Source organism: Pan paniscus, chromosome 15 (genome assembly GCF_029289425.2).
Source record: "Pan paniscus chromosome 15, NHGRI_mPanPan1-v2.0_pri, whole genome shotgun sequence".
In the NCBI taxonomy this organism is placed as follows: Eukaryota; Metazoa; Chordata; class Mammalia; order Primates; family Hominidae; genus Pan; species Pan paniscus.
The window spans coordinates 71,283,149-71,299,360 of record NC_073264.2 but is presented as its reverse complement, the minus strand read 5'-3'; the positions used below and the strand labels follow the sequence as shown (position 1 = coordinate 71,299,360).

The 16,212-nt window shown below is 43.7% G+C and overlaps 1 protein-coding gene across 4 annotated transcripts in view; it reads left to right on the top strand.

Moving 5' to 3' along the window:
• The window catches only part of SLC8A3 (solute carrier family 8 member A3), a 145,496-nt gene that overhangs the window by 10,610 nt on the left and 118,674 nt on the right, over nucleotides 1–16,212 (top strand). For all 4 annotated transcript variants that reach the window (XM_003824105.4, XM_034937727.3, XM_034937728.3 and 1 more), the window contains exon 2: nucleotides 9,808–11,653. In XM_003824105.4, the coding sequence (XP_003824153.2) occupies nucleotides 9,870–11,653 (1,784 nt within the window). In that variant the 5' untranslated portion in view covers nucleotides 9,808–9,869. The remainder of the gene's footprint in view (nucleotides 1–9,807; nucleotides 11,654–16,212) is intronic.

Genomic DNA, 16,212 nt, shown 5'->3' with positions numbered 1-16,212 from the left:
AATCTGGTCTATTGAATCCACAAATGGTTATTCCCTTGACTAGACTGAGGAACACTCTAAGGCCTTGATTGGTTTCCATTTGTCCCACAGTTACAGGAAGTCCTAAAGCTAAGAAGATATCTAAGTTGGATGGTTTTGTGTTGATTCCTTCAGCTTTCATTTCTTGGGGCCTGGAGATCTCAGGATTGGGATGAACTTTGCAGGGCCAGTGGAGGAAGGGGCCTGATGTGGAATGGTCCTTGCTAGGCCTCTTCATTCCTCTTCACCATCATCTTCTGTTTCCATTGGTCTCCAACTCACATGGATTCTCCTTTCAGTGCCTCTGAAATCCACGCCTTCCCCAGCAGCCCTTTTCCCACTGCCTTGGTTCAGTTCTCCATTGCCTCTCATCCCAGTCCTGGGAGAGTCTGGACTGGTCTTCCTGCCACCAGTCTTGCCCCGCTTTCATTCACCTATCCTGTTCCCACACTGTCATCACTCTAGGTTGCCTATCCAGAAGAAAAACATTGATCTTGTCCCTCCTATGATTAAAAACCTTCAGTGCTTCCTTATTGCCTCCAAGAGAATGCCCACATTCCTTGGCCAGGCACACAAGGCCTCTTACCAGCGATTCCTCACTTATCTCCACAGCTTCTCTCAAGTCTTTCAGCCATACTGCTCATCCTTCTGGAAACAGACGCTGCTTGTTCAGGCTTCCATGCCCTTTAGCATGGGATTCCTGTGGCCTTTGTTTGAGATGCACTGGCTTCCACCCAATTAACTCCTGTTCATTCTTTAAATCCTAGATCTAATGTTAGCTGGTTCATGCAGCTGGCCCCAGTGATCCCAAGAGGTGCTATACCTTCCTTTCTTGTGATCTCTTGGCACGTTGCACATGTTTCAAAATCTGGTAGTTGTTTTGGTGTAATTATTTGGTTTTCTGTCACTGTTCTCCAGTGAAGTGTGTGCTTCTCTAGAGGGATTATATTTTGTTCATATTACTCAAATTCAGAAAACCTTGCTTACAGCATCCCTGACAGATGGTTCTCCAGCCTCCAAGTTGAACACTGCCAAAGATGGGAGAACTCACTGGATATTATCCCTTCTATTTTTGCACATTCATTCGATGTACTCCTTCATTCAATAAATATATACTGAGCATCTGTGATATGCCAGGCACTGATTTAGGCACTGGGGATACAGAAATATCAGATAAAAATTTCTACCCTCTTGGAACTTATAACTTTTTTGAGTGTGTGGAAAAAAATGAGTTTGGAACAAATTAACCTTCTCAGCATAATTCAGTGAAAGTCAGCCTGTGACACATAAGCTGGGTTTCATACAAATGCATGCATGCATGCATGAATGAATAAATGAGTAAGTGAGTGAATGAACAAAGAGGCCATGAGGAAGTGTGAAGAAGTAGACCTAAGCTATTATCAGTGAAAGGAAAAATAATTAGAAATACAACTTGCTGAAAATGGATGAATAGCATCATTTTCCTACAAAGACAAGAGAATTATGGATTTTTTATATTTCATGAGTACAAGTGTAAACCAAGTAGACAGCAAGTTTAGGGAAAGATAAAGGGAAAATCTGCTTATGTGGGTAGAGAATTGATGCTGACTATTCTTGGCAAGGTATGAAAGGAAATGAGACTTCAAGAAGGTGAGATGTTTGTCCAGCGCATAGAAATGTCTTGTGGTACCCATTTGTGCGTCAACGCATGATCTGCTATGAGTCCTTCTCCCAGTCCAAAGAAAGTCTCTAATGGCTGGAATACCTGGGATGCAAATGTCATAGTCAGGTGAGGTTCCTTCTCTTCTCTCCCAGGATTTTCAACCTTGTCTGTATCTTAAAATCAATAAAGGAACTTTTCAAAAACATAAGTATTTTGGCTCCTCTCCCAGAGAGTTCAAAACTTAGGTCTGGAGTAGGATCTAGATGTCTGTATTTTTTAGAACTCCATGGTTATTCAGATGTACAGCCATCTCTAGAATGTGATCCTGGTTCCATCACTGTCTCCAACAGGAGGATGACTTAAACGCAGATGTAGACCCAGCCATGGGAAAAACAAAACTTAAATTAAGCTGAGCTAAGCCCTGTCTCTTCCTAGCTCTCTGGCCCACTCTCAGTGTTTGTAACTCCCCAGATCTGTCAAGGATTTGGAGAGGGCAAAGTCCTCTGGTTTACACAAGTCTAGCACATTTCAGGCATCTTTGAATCACAGAATTTTAGAGGTAGAGAGGGTTATCAGAGGTCAAGTTCAACCTCTTAGTCCTATCAATAGAGTTTCACAGAGTGTGATGATTCATTTTTACAAACAAAAAAGCTTCCCCTTTGGGAGGGTGAGGTGGGCGGATCACTTGAGGTCAGGAGTTCGAGACCAACCTGGCTAACATGGTGAAATCACGCCTCTACTAAAAATACAAAAATTAGCCAGGTGTGGTGGTGCACACCTGTAATCCCAACTACTTGGGAGGCTGAGGCAGGAGAATCGCTTGATCCTGGGAGGCGGAGGTTGCGGTGAGCCGAGATTGCGCCACTACACTCCAGCCTGGGTGACAGAGTGAAACTGCCTCTCAAAAAAAAAAAAAAGAAAGAAAAAAAAAAGCTTCCCTATATTGAGTTGAAATTTTTCATAGAGCTTCCAGAAGAGTGTGGAAGATGGATAGGTAAACAGATAAGCCCAGTACAGTGTGACAAGTGCTTCAGGGGTAACCAAAGTGTTAGAGGAACCCAAGAGAATAAATGACTCACTTTACAATTAGAGGAAGATGCATTTTTGGGGAAGGCTTCCCAGAAGACACAGAACTTTCTGGAGCCCAAAGTTCTTCACCTAAGGGATCTTGATCCCTAGCCTACTCTTCCACCATCCCTTTCATCTCCTGGAGCTTAAAAGCAGACTTTAGAATTTGACACACCAAGTTTCATAGCCCCTCTTTGCCACTTGCTCAGCTGGTAGACCTTGGGTAAATTATGAATCTTTGAGGCCCCTATCTCCTCATTTCTAAAACAGATAACAAGACATGTCTCATGGTGGGTTTGTGAGGTATTAAATAACAGATATAAAAGTGCCTAGAGTAGTGTTGGCTATAGAGTAGGTGCCTGATGAATATATATGATCATTGCTGTTGTCATCACTTTTTTAAAGTCCTTGGTCCATATAAAGAATGAGGAGACGGAGGCCTGCTGATGCCCTGGTCTGTCTAGGAAGCTTTCTTTTCTCTTCTGTAGTAGTACCTGGGAGAGTGTCAGCAGGGTTTCATGAAACTGTCAGATGGTTCAGAAGTCATTAAAGGTCTGAGAGACTTCAGAGAAGGCAAAATATGACAATTGCATGAGATCAGAGAAACAAGAACAGTATAATATTATCTCACATACGACTGCAACATTCTCTACATTAAAAGCCCTGCTGCAGTGCAGCCACTGCCCACACGGGTTGAGGCAGCCGTAGAGCCACCAACCTGAGCGCTTAGAGCAGCAGAAGAAAATCATATTACTTTCCAAGACATAGTTGTAATCAATTATTCCGATAATTACTTGTTTGTCTCCACCCCTCATCAGAAAATAAACTCTCAGAGGTTGGAGAAGTGGTTCATGGCTGTACCTGCAATTGCTAGCACAGTGTTTGGCCTTAATAGGCAAAAAAAAAAAAAAAAAAAAACGGATTTGGTCCAAGGGGCTTTTTGGTAAATCCAGAATGTAGGCTCTCCTTGACTTTTCCCTGGTCCCCTCTTCCTACCACCCCCTCCTAGCTTATTCTCTTATCCTCTGAGGTCTCTGTGGGAGTCTAAATTCCACACCTGGCTTTCACGTGGCTCTGGGCCCATCTAACATAAAATGTGTCCCTTCACTTCTTTCCTTTCCTGTCATCAAAGCATGTTTGACTGGAAGGAACTATAGCGATCATCTAACCCAACCTGCATTTTATGGGTGAGGAAGCTGCTGCCCTAAGAGGGTCACTGACTTCCCAAGGTCTCACACCTCATTGAGGTGAGGCTGGAAAGGAAGTTCTTGTCCATTTTCAAATCCAGGGCTCTACCATGGATCCATTCTGCCTGTATGTAGAGCTTCCAAGCTTGTCGGGGGCCTCCACATCTAGAAAGACTCAGCCTGCCCTCCTCGAGCCTTTGCTTGAAGGGGCCCTCAAACCTAGGGTATGTGTCAAGCACAGTGGTAACAGCATGTGTCCTGGAGGTGGACTGCCAGAACTCAAATGCTTACCTTTCTGTTTACTAACTGGGGTATTAGGCAAATTCCCTAACCTCTGTGAGTTCCAATTTGCCATCTCTAAAACAAGTGTGGTGATAATAGCACCTCCTTCATTGTGAAGATTCAAAACATTAATAATGCAAGAAAAACATTTAATATCATTATATTTTCCTCCTTGGATACAGGTTCCAGTTGTGGCAATCAAGCTACCTAAGCAGCAGAGGTCACATCTTTCCTACTCTTGAGAGAGTCAGGAGCTTCATTCCTGTGTCTCTCGAGGAGTATTGCCGAGGACAGGACTGCACTGACTTCCACCCACCGGAGGCAGAGGAAGTGCAGGAGAATATGCAGTGTGCTTGGACTCGGGTGACACAACGGAGCCAGTGCAGCCTGGCTGGTCCTAAAACTTTCATGTAAATTGGCTATGACGCCTGTGCAGGGGCCCAGATTTAGAAGCAGAGTGGGACAACTCTACCCAGGCTGGTGACATGCCCGGAGCAGTGTTCCCATTGGAGAAAGTGGAGGGCATAGCAGGAGGGAGAATTTGCTCAGTCTGTCCTGGTGGCACTGTTTTATTAATGATCTGGAAGAGTGGAGGAACGGTGACTTTAATTAAATTTGCCAGTGATATTAAAAGATGTCAGGAGCCACTGCTAAGGACACAGACACCTTGCAGATGGCCTCAGGGGCGTTAGGAAGATGGTCCGGAAAAGAGATGAGAGGCTCGGGGCTGAGCCAGGGCATCAGTTTGACTGAGAGAGGGGAGTGTGACATGGGGACAGACGGGCATCATGAGCAGAATCTACCCAGGCCCACCATGCTTGTCTGTATCTGTTCAGTTTGCAGTAGAGTTCTATCTGACCTTCCTGCTCCTGTCTTGCCCACTTACAGCCATCCTAAACCTTTAGGTGAAATTGGTATTTCTGAAAGACGAATCATACCATGTCATTCTTTGGTTTACAACCCTATCACTGGCTTTTCATTGCCCTTAGAGTAAAACCCCGTCTTCTCAGCCTGGCATCTAAAGCTTGCCATGAGTGAAGTCTTCCCTACTGTCTAGCCTCATCTACTGGGCCTCCTGCCTCACACTGCATGTCTTGTAATCCCATGCCCACAGCAGCCTTTTCCATCATGTTTCCATGTCTTTGCCTTTGCCTGGGCTGTTCTCTTTGACTTGAATGCCCTTCCCACTTTCCTTTTTTTTGCCTAAAGCTCACTGATGCTTGAAGTCTCATTTCAGGAATCACCTCCTTCAGAATGCCTCCCTGAATCCCCAGGCTGGCTCAGTGCCCTATTCGCATTCTCATAGCATTCTGCCCTACCTCCTCTTTTTACAATAAAAGTGTTTATTTGTACATCTGTATACTTCTGCTAGATTGTACCTTTGAGGGCAAACGCGGCATCTCTTTTTTTTTTTTTTCTTTTTTAATCCACCAGCGTCTAATACCAGGTCTAGCAAATCACAGGCTTTTGTCAATGTTTGTCAAACTGAACTGATGGGAAGAATATTTGGATGGGAGGCTGCAGCAGGCAGCCAGAACAACCCCAGTAAGCCTGGGAACTAGGCATCAAAACAGTAAGTTTCTCCTCTGAGCAGGTGTGGGACAGTCACCTTGCTTCTAAGTCCACATCAGACTGGAAACTGATTGGAGGCCGTGGACGTTCTACAACAAAGTGGGACAGCTTAGTAAAATAGGGTGGTTAAAACCATACTTTATGTCATCTGTCTGTGAGTTCTAGTTCTACTATTTCCTTTGTACTTTGAGTAAATGACTTAGCTAAGACTCAGTTTCCCATAATATAAGATAGGGATAAAAATATTTCTAACCTCATAGGGTTGCTATGAAAATTAAGTGAGAAAGCACTCAGCATTATGCACATAATAAACACTTGTAGATGCTAATTACTGTTATTAATGTCTTTATGATTTGGGGTGGTCCTGGGGGGGGGGAAAGATCTCAAGTTGAGTCATATCCCTGAGTATGCCTCGGGGTTAATAGCCTTCTGGAACCACAGAAGATTATCTGGGTCTCTAAGGGGTTGAGCTGGACCCCCAGGATGTTGGGATCTATCTCAATTGGGGTCTGGGCCAGGGGCAATTGCATAAAAAATGATGACTGGCTTGGTCATTAGAGATGTTCCTGCTTTCTCTAACATCTCAGCCAGAAACCATTTCCTGGCAGGGCTGCAAAGAGGAACTAGGCATTCACAGGGCATTTTCCACCTTCAATTTCAAAAACTGAGTGCCTGCATTTACTAGCCGTCTTACCGCTTTGCCTTCTTTTCTTTTTCTTTTTTTGTTTTTGAGACGGAGTTTCACTCTTGTTGCCCGGGTGGGAGTGCAATGGCGCGATCTTGGCTCACTGCAAACTCAGCCTCCTGAGTTCAAGCCATTCTTTTGCCTCAGCCTCCCAAGTAGCTGGGATTATAGGCGTGCACCACCACGCCCAGCTAATTTTGTATTTTTAGTAGAGATGGGGTTTTGCCATGTTGGTCAGGCTGGCCTTGAACTCCTGACCTCAAGTGATCCACCTGTCTCAACCTTCCAAAGTGCTGGGATTACAGGTGTGAGACACTGAGCCAGGCCTTGCCTTTTTTCCTTAATCTTTTCCTTCAGTTCATTTATTTTCTCATGGAATAGTCTTTTTAAACTGGCCTCTGATTCTGATCATATGATAGCACATTGCCCAGAAAAACCTGTTGCCACAAAGTGTCTACAGGGCCAAAGGAAAACAAAGACCGTCATCCTCCTTAATTCTCCTGGTCCATAAGATAAATACGACTCCAAGTCCCCTGTTAATCAGGATGATTCTACCATCCCAATGTTCCATGTCCTTTCACTCTGGAAGACTGGCTCTCTTCCCTCCCCCATGGATACTCACCCTCTTGGGATTGGTTGGCTCTCACAGCAGCCACCTCCTGTCACTGGGTTGGCTCTTGATGAAAGAGCTGCTCAGCTGTGCCTACCATCTGTCATTGCTGCATAGGGCTCATTGGAATCCACAAAGTGTCAGGGTTTTCAGAGGTCAAAGTAAGGAGCCAAGATCCTTTTCTCTCCACATTTCTCTAGGGTGGGTGAGTGTCAAACCTCTGAATGAACGCCTTTGTGCACATCATTGATGACAAGAGCTTTCTTAACCTTTGAAGATGGATGCTGAACATCTTCAGCCACTCTATTCCTCCACAGTCATTCCCATAACCTCTTCTCCTCTGAGTGAGGTCAAAGGCACAACAGGTCCCAGCACCTGTTGTGGTGCCCCCAGCACCTGGACTAATGGAGAATGTGGGCTTCAGAACTTGGCTGCCACTCTAGGGATTAAACCAAGTAAATCCTCAGCTCTTTGGGAGGGAGGTCTTCATGGGGACAATATGCACCCTGATGTTTTGTGTCCCGAAGAGAATTTCTCTTTGAGCACAGGCTTTGGAAATTTAAAGAGGTCCCACATAGCCTCTAAAATCCAGTCTGGTTTTGTCTATGAAATGTATATGTATTTCCAAAGCAAATGGCTACAATTCAGATAAAAAATAAAGAAGGCTGTCGTCCAAGGAAGCTTCATTGGTGACTACATTTATTCATTCCAAAAACATACAGTTACTGAGAACCTACTAACCATTCAGGATACCATGATAAACAGAAGAGACACAGTCTTTGCTCTTATGTCATTCACTGTTTATTGGATGAGATCTAAAGCATTATTAAGAGTGGGGAGTGCAAAGAAGAAACCCTCATTTCAAAGATGAATGAGAATAATGGCACGTACAAAGGTCCTGGGGTGGACAGTCACTTGGTATAATCCAAGAGTGAACCTGAAGGCTATTGTTGTTGAAATGTAATAAGGGAGAGAGTGATGGGATGAAGGGGGATGAGTGGGAAGCAGTGAATTCATGCAAGGCTTTGAAGGTCATGGGAAAGAATTTGGTCTTTATATCAAGAGCAAGAGAAGACTACTAAAGGGCTTCAAACAGGGGAGTGATATGCTTAAGTCTGTTTGTTTGTTTTTTTAAAAAATGATTACGGTGGCTATATGAGGAAAGTGGAATTGAGAACTAGCGAGAGTTGGAGTGGTGAGCTCCATTAGGAGGCTACTGAAGTAGATTCATGAGGTAAGGAGTGATGGTGGCCTGGGCTGGGATGATGGTGGTAGAAATGGAGAAAGAGTTGATAGGATTTAGTGATTGGATAAGGGACAGAAGAGAGATGAAGGCTTTCAGACTAACATCTGCTTTCTAACATGAGTAACTGGGTGGCTGAAGATGCTATTTTCTGAGCTGGGAAACAGGAGAAAAAGGAGCAAATATGGGGGATGAAGACTGAGTCTTTAAGGTGCTGTACAAACACAAATCAGCATTCCTTTATTACTAAGGGTACCCCACACAGTTGTAGCAGAGGGAGAAAGATCGCCCCCCCCACTTTTTTTTTTTAGCTATTCCATGGTATTTTCATTCTCATCCCACCCAAATGAGGCAGTGAGTGGTAAGATGAGTATATAATAGTTTCAATTGCATTTCATCCCATTCTTCTGAGCTCAAGCTCACCTTTTAGTGGTTTGAGGCCAGTAGATGAAGCTGCATATCACCCCCAAAATCTTGTCTCCAGTTTAACAAAACTTATTTCAGAGACATTTGCATGTTTTATTAATAATGATTTTTACCACTTGTTCCTTTCCATGTTTGGGTTTGAAATTTGAGTGGCTGGCAGATGATCATCTTCCTGTTACTGCCTGCTTAAACTGCTCATAAGCAGGTTTTACTGGAGGGCTCAGAGCTGCTGTGAACTTGGTCTTGGGCACAACTTACATGGCCTCTGTTTGGCTATGGGGTGGGTGGAATTCACCATTTATCAACTCTTTTGATTTCCCAAGCTATCTCAGAATTATAGCTTGCCTCCAGAAGTCTTGCATTCGGGGAGGAAATTTCTTTCCAAGGGAGCTCAGTTTTCAAGGTTTATTGCTCTGTTTAATGGATGAGATCTAAAGCATTATTAAGAGTGGGGAGTGCAAAGAAGAAACACTCATTTCAAAGACGATTGAGAATAATGGCATGTACAAAGGTCCTGGGGTGGACAGTCACTTGGTATAATCCTGGAGTGAACATGAAGGCCAAGGAAATACGTATACATTAAACAGAGCAAGGTTTTCAATTTTCTGGGGACTAGTCCACGAAAATTCAATTCAATATACTCTCTTGCAAACCTATGTTATCCAAGATTCTTGAGTATAACGACAACAGGGTAAGGAAGTCCGAACACCCCAGAAACAGTATAAATGGGCATGAAGATTCAGGTTATACATGGCCTATTTTAAGTTGCTTCTTGAGAACTCTCACAGGTAATACCAGTTTGGGAGACAGGACTTGAAGGCTATTGCTGCATTTCCATCCCCAGTATTCCCAGCTATTTCAAGCCATTTTTCAACGGAGTCTCCACCAGATGGTTTGGAGGACAGAGCAGCTATTTGTGCCTCCCATTGACATCTATTTTTCCAAGTGAGAGACTGCCCCATATGTTAGTGCAATATGTCACTGGAGGTGAAGCATCAGTTGTATTGGTGGGAACCTGCCGTTTGCTGTCCCCTTTTTCCTCATGCTTTTTCCTGCCTCTCTGATCTTTTCTAGGTCTCTGGCCTATCAGGAGGACAACTGGTGCTGCAATAGAAGCCAGTGGCTAAGTCTCGTGTATGGCGTGGTTAAGGTTGCAGCCTCTCACCTCTGCCTTCCTCCATTTTGGGCTGGTTACCTTTGTGCTCTTCCTGAATGGTCTTCGAGCAGAGGCTGGTGGCTCAGGGGACGTGCCAAGCACAGGGCAGAACAATGAGTCCTGTTCAGGGTCATCAGACTGCAAGGAGGGTGTCATCCTGCCAATCTGGTACCCGGAGAACCCTTCCCTTGGGGACAAGATTGCCAGGGTCATTGTCTATTTTGTGGCCCTGATATACATGTTCCTTGGGGTGTCCATCATTGCTGACCGCTTCATGGCATCTATTGAAGTCATCAGCTCTCAAGAGAGGGAGGTGACGATTAAGAAACCCAATGGAGAAACCAGCACAACCACTATTCGGGTCTGGAATGAAACTGTCTCCAACCTGACCCTTATGGCCCTGGGTTCCTCTGCTCCTGAGATACTCCTCTCTTTAATTGAGGTGTGTGGTCATGGGTTCATTGCTGGTGATCTGGGACCTTCTACCATTGTAGGGAGTGCAGCCTTCAACATGTTCATCATCATTGGCATCTGTGTCTACGTGATCCCAGACGGAGAGACTCGCAAGATCAAGCACCTACGAGTCTTCTTCATCACCGCTGCTTGGAGTATCTTTGCCTACATCTGGCTCTATATGATTCTGGCAGTCTTCTCCCCTGGTGTGGTCCAGGTTTGGGAAGGCCTCCTCACTCTCTTCTTCTTTCCAGTGTGTGTCCTTCTGGCCTGGGTGGCAGATAAACGACTGCTCTTCTACAAATACATGCACAAAAAGTACCGCACAGATAAACACCGAGGAATTATCATAGAGACAGAGGGTGACCACCCTAAGGGCATTGAGATGGATGGGAAAATGATGAATTCCCATTTTCTAGATGGGAACCTGGTGCCCCTGGAAGGGAAGGAAGTGGATGAGTCCCGCAGAGAGATGATCCGGATTCTCAAGGATCTGAAGCAAAAACACCCAGAGAAGGACTTAGATCAGCTGGTGGAGATGGCCAATTACTATGCTCTTTCCCACCAACAGAAGAGCCGCGCCTTCTACCGGATCCAAGCCACTCGTATGATGACTGGTGCAGGCAATATCCTGAAGAAACATGCAGCAGAACAAGCCAAGAAGGCCTCCAGCATGAGCGAGGTGCACACCGATGAGCCTGAGGACTTTATTTCCAAGGTCTTCTTTGACCCATGTTCTTACCAGTGCCTGGAGAACTGTGGGGCTGTACTCCTGACAGTGGTGAGGAAAGGGGGAGACATGTCAAAGACCATGTATGTGGACTACAAAACAGAGGATGGTTCTGCCAATGCAGGGGCTGACTATGAGTTCACAGAGGGCACGGTGGTTCTGAAGCCAGGAGAGACCCAGAAGGAGTTCTCCGTAGGCATAATTGATGACGACATTTTTGAGGAGGATGAACACTTCTTTGTAAGGTTGAGCAATGTCCGCATAGAGGAGGAGCAGCCAGAGGAGGGGATGCCTCCAGCAATATTCAACAGTCTTCCCTTGCCTCGGGCTGTCCTAGCCTCCCCTTGTGTGGCCACAGTTACCATCTTGGATGATGACCATGCAGGCATCTTCACTTTTGAATGTGATACTATTCATGTCAGTGAGAGTATTGGTGTTATGGAGGTCAAGGTTCTGCGGACATCAGGTGCCCGGGGTACAGTCATCGTCCCCTTTAGGACAGTAGAAGGGACAGCCAAGGGTGGCGGTGAGGACTTTGAAGACACATATGGGGAGTTGGAATTCAAGAATGATGAAACTGTGTAAGTAACCTTCCTGTATTCTGCCCCTCCCTGACCCCATCTTTTGCCATCTCTTTCTGTCCTTCTGTACTGCACTTTACAACATTTCCTTGTGTTTGTGTTAATGTCAAACTTTGGTTCCATCACAGGTATGCAGGATCAGCAGACACCACTGGACAGGTTCTGCTTCCAAACTCTTCTTCAGTTTTCTCACTTTAAATTGCTTCTGGGCAAGGAATCCTGTGACAAGAGCTAAGGACACAAAACATTTTCTTCTCTGAAACACAAAATGATAGCTGGTGGAGCTGTGGGATGACAGAAGTTTTGTGATATCAGATTTTGGAGAATTCTTGTGACTAAGAAGGACTAGAGAACTGCTTGGGCCTCTTCTTCCTCCCTTCCTCATGTGAAGGGTATCTGTGAGCTTTGAAACCAATCCTTTCCATTCTGGGCAGCAATAGCCCATCAGAACATTCTAAAGAAAACAAGTGGCATTGGCTTTGTTCCCTGGTACTATATTGCCAGTCTCACTGTGTAACCAGATTCCAGGCACATCTTCTTTAATTTGGAAATTGCAAAATTGATAGAAATTTGGCAATCTTTTTAAATGACCATAGACTATTTAATGGTGTGAGGCTTGCCCAGCCTAGTTGAATTGAGTTAGTATGGTTTGGATACTGGAAAGTATCTTGGAGAAGCAGAGCTCCCAGGGCAGTGGCTACTTGTCTTTAGTCACAGGTCTAAGCTCCAAAATCTGGTGAAGCAGTGAAGGAGAAACATCCTAGGAATTGTGGGAGGAAATATATCTTCTGTGTGGTCATCTCTTTTCACAGTCTAGGACTCTCCTGAAGTACCTCTTCTTGGGCTACTGCCCCATTCAGCCCTTCAGAAACTGTGGGTATTACACTTCTGTCACCTCTATTACCCTAAGGCCTCTGCCCATTGAACCCTCTTGCAAATTGGTTATTCTGTCCTTTTTCCAGTTGGATAGCTTTAAAAGGGAAAGCAGAATGACTTTCCTCAGGATTTGTAGCTTATGAGAAAGTAGACTTTCTTGGGTGGCCTAGAAGGTTGGAGAAGACAAACGGGAACTTCCTCTGAATGACTGAACATATCCACAAATAATAAGCGTGGCAGGAGATGGTGTGAAGAGTAAAAGGAGCATATAGGAAGTTGTGTGTGTGGGGTGTCTGTTTCAAGAACCTGCTAATTACACCTTCAGTGGGAAATGAAGCCATACAACCTCTAGAAGAGGAGGAGGAAGGAACTCGTGGAAAAGTGGGGAGCCATAGAAGCTAGGGAGAGGTGTCCTAGGAGTGCTTCTGCCCAGGTCCAGCCATGAGACAGAGCTCAAAAAGAGCTGGGCACTGCTGGTGACAGAACTGAGTGACCCGGGGGATCCTGCATCTGTTCTTACTCAATCCCTTCTTATAATGTGACTTGGGGCAGGTCATTTATTGGTTCTGGAACTTAACTTCCTGATATGCAAACTGGGAATAACAATACTTTCCTTGCCTGGAGGCAAGGTCAGTCCTTTTTGCAGTTCCTTCCAGCTCTAAGATTTTCTGAACCATAGACATAAGCACTCAGTGTAGGTCATATTCGCACTTGCCAAAAATGGATCAGGGGATATTGTCTCCTGAAGGGAAATGGCCATTGACAAATTGATTTATTAGAGCTCTGTTTAGTCATTTTGCTGGGAAGGATAATCATTTGTTAACGTAAGTAGAAACCTGTGCCTTCCGGAGAATACTATCCATTTATATGTACTCTGGGGAGAGTGTTTATACATACAAATGAAGGACAGGGCTTCACTGGGAAAACAAACTCCATGGAATTTCACATGATTATGGCGATGTCAGTGTGGAAGAAGATATGGTAAGGCATTAAATGACATTAAGACCACAAAATTTGCCATAATTTGACGGACTTGTGGTTCTTCTGATTCAGAACCCTTTCTACCCATGGCACGGATAGGTAGTTTTTCAGAGATCAGAGGCTTAGTTCATTCTATTAATTTCATCATTCTATTAATAATCAATTATGCACTAGGGTCTCTGAATACGACCAAACCTTCCTCAAACTTATTTGCATTTTCAGTTTGTATAATATCTTGGTGCAAATGAGCCTCGCAAATTATCACTTCTGGGTAATACTCATTCTAAAAGTATGTCAACCTTGAGAATTCTGGTCTAGATATTCTAGGGTTTGGTGAACAAATCTATGTTCCCATCCATCCCTTTTCATTTATTTTTTAGACTTCATTCATTGCAGAATAATGAGTCCAAAACCTGCTCATCTGTTCTCACGTGGCACCCCTATTCTTGATATTTTAAATTGCAATTTTACAACTAGAGGCAGTATTACGGAGCAGAAAAATCGTGGGTTCTAAGTACTCTGGGTTAGGATTCTGGCTCCACTACTGATTTAACAATGTAGTTTGGGGAAATTTTATTAACCTATGAAATTATTTCCTCATTGGCAAAATGGGGATAATAATATCTCTTTTGCAGGGCCATTATGATGATTCAAGGTATTGTATGCGGTGTACCTGGTACACGGTATATGCTCAGGAAACAAGACTCTTCATAGTAATATTGACGAATTAACAATATTCTTCAGAAGACACTGTGGAGTTGTTTAGGTTACTTGGCTCTTTGTGTGACCCTAAGTAATGAGCATGGCAGTTTGGGGTTACTATGAAGAGTACTTACCTAAACTCATAAAATATTAGAGCTAGAAAGGACCTTAGAATATCTTCTGCAGTCATGGTTCTTAAATTTTAATGTGTTGCTCAATCATCCAGGTATCTCACTGAAGGGCAGATTAGGATCCAGGAGGTCTAGGGGAGGGATTGAGATTCCGCATTTCTAACAAGCTCTGGATGCTGCTGGCCCCAACTTAGAGGTGAAAGGTTCTGAAGCTCTTGACCAAACCAGGAGACCCAGCAAAGAAGTGGTTTTTCAGACAACTTGCTTAATTGAATAATGATTGTTTGTTCTTTAATTCCAACTTTCGACCTCAACTTAGCAAGAACCAGAGGCTGTGCTAATTGCCACACCGGTCTGGAAACCGAAATGGATAGCTTCAGGGTACTTGGACAAAGTTGGAACATCTGCTTTCTAATCTCTCCCTCTTTGTATAGCTTTATTTGCCTACCAAGCCTGGTAGTATTGAAAATCTGCCCTCACTATACTCCCCTAAATATAATCAAGTTGAGGCCAGGCCTGTGCTCTATCAATAATATAGGATCCACGAATTCACATGTTTGGTTTTATGCTTTACTTCTTCAAAGGTGCTTTTAGCAGCATGGAAGAATGGAAAAGCACGAGCTTTGGAATATGAAAGCAGATGTGAATCCATCACTCACCAGTAACTTTTAACAAGTCACATCACTTTTCTGAGTACCAGGTTTTTGTTGGACAACAGAAATAATATTCTCTATCCTTCAAGGGAATACTAAATATAAGTATGAAAAAAATGCAGAGTGGCTTCTCATAGATGGTGTTCAGTCATTCAACAAACATTTGTTAGATATTTACTATGTACTAGCTACATTACTAGGCACTGGGGTTAAATAAGTGAATAAGACAAGCTGACATTTCAGCTCTCAAGGATCTTACTGTCAAGTGGAGAGGATCAAAGGGTACAGACAAATCAAGGAACCTGAGAGAAGTGGTATGGCTGAGATGGATTGAATAAAGGAGCAATGAGAGCTCCCTGCAATGTGTGTGGTACCACTGAAGATTCTAAATTAACCTTCATTAAGGACGTAGTAGTGACAGAGGTGAAGTGGGATAGGTACATGATTAATTTACATCCATATTACAATGAACCCTTAACATTTAAGAGGGATATTATTGATGTCTTCATGATCCAGAAGAATCCTCACCTTTGCAACCATCACTATAGTCACTTCTTGAGAATTATGGCCTTTAAGACTGTAGCATGCAATGACAAAACCTCACAGAGGTATGGGTTCTGCCCGCACACTAATTTCACTCATTAAACAAGTGACTGGCTCCTATATCCCAGGCTCTCAGCACGCCTTTGCAAAATAACAGATTATTGCAGCTCTTGGACCTTTGATGCCTCTGGGAATAGTCAAAGCCACAGATGTCAAATATGTAAATGCCAAGATCTATTATAATTAAATAGTGCAGGCCTCCTTCAAAGAAAAAAAGCATGTTGGCTGTGCTGCACGTTCTCCAACCAAATCAGAATGTTAAAGCTCGAAGGTATCTGACCTCCCATTTTTTAAATTATGAAGATGAAATTCAGAAAGGGAAGGTAACTTACCCAAGATTACATGGCTAGCTATGATAGAAAGTTACAGTTGGAAAGGACGTTAGAAAGTGAGGGTTTGAAAGGACTTTAGAAGCTGCTTATTCAATGTTCTCTCTGCCCTTTCCCATCTTAGGCTTCTCCATTTTACTTTTATCCATCAATAAAATGTTAACTTCGAAAAGAATATGGCAATTCTTGGGTAAAAGATGCTCTGGAAGTGTGAGTCCGGGAGTATTATGTGACTAATGTCTTAACTAAGAATAATAATATATTATGGACTATTTTTAATCTCT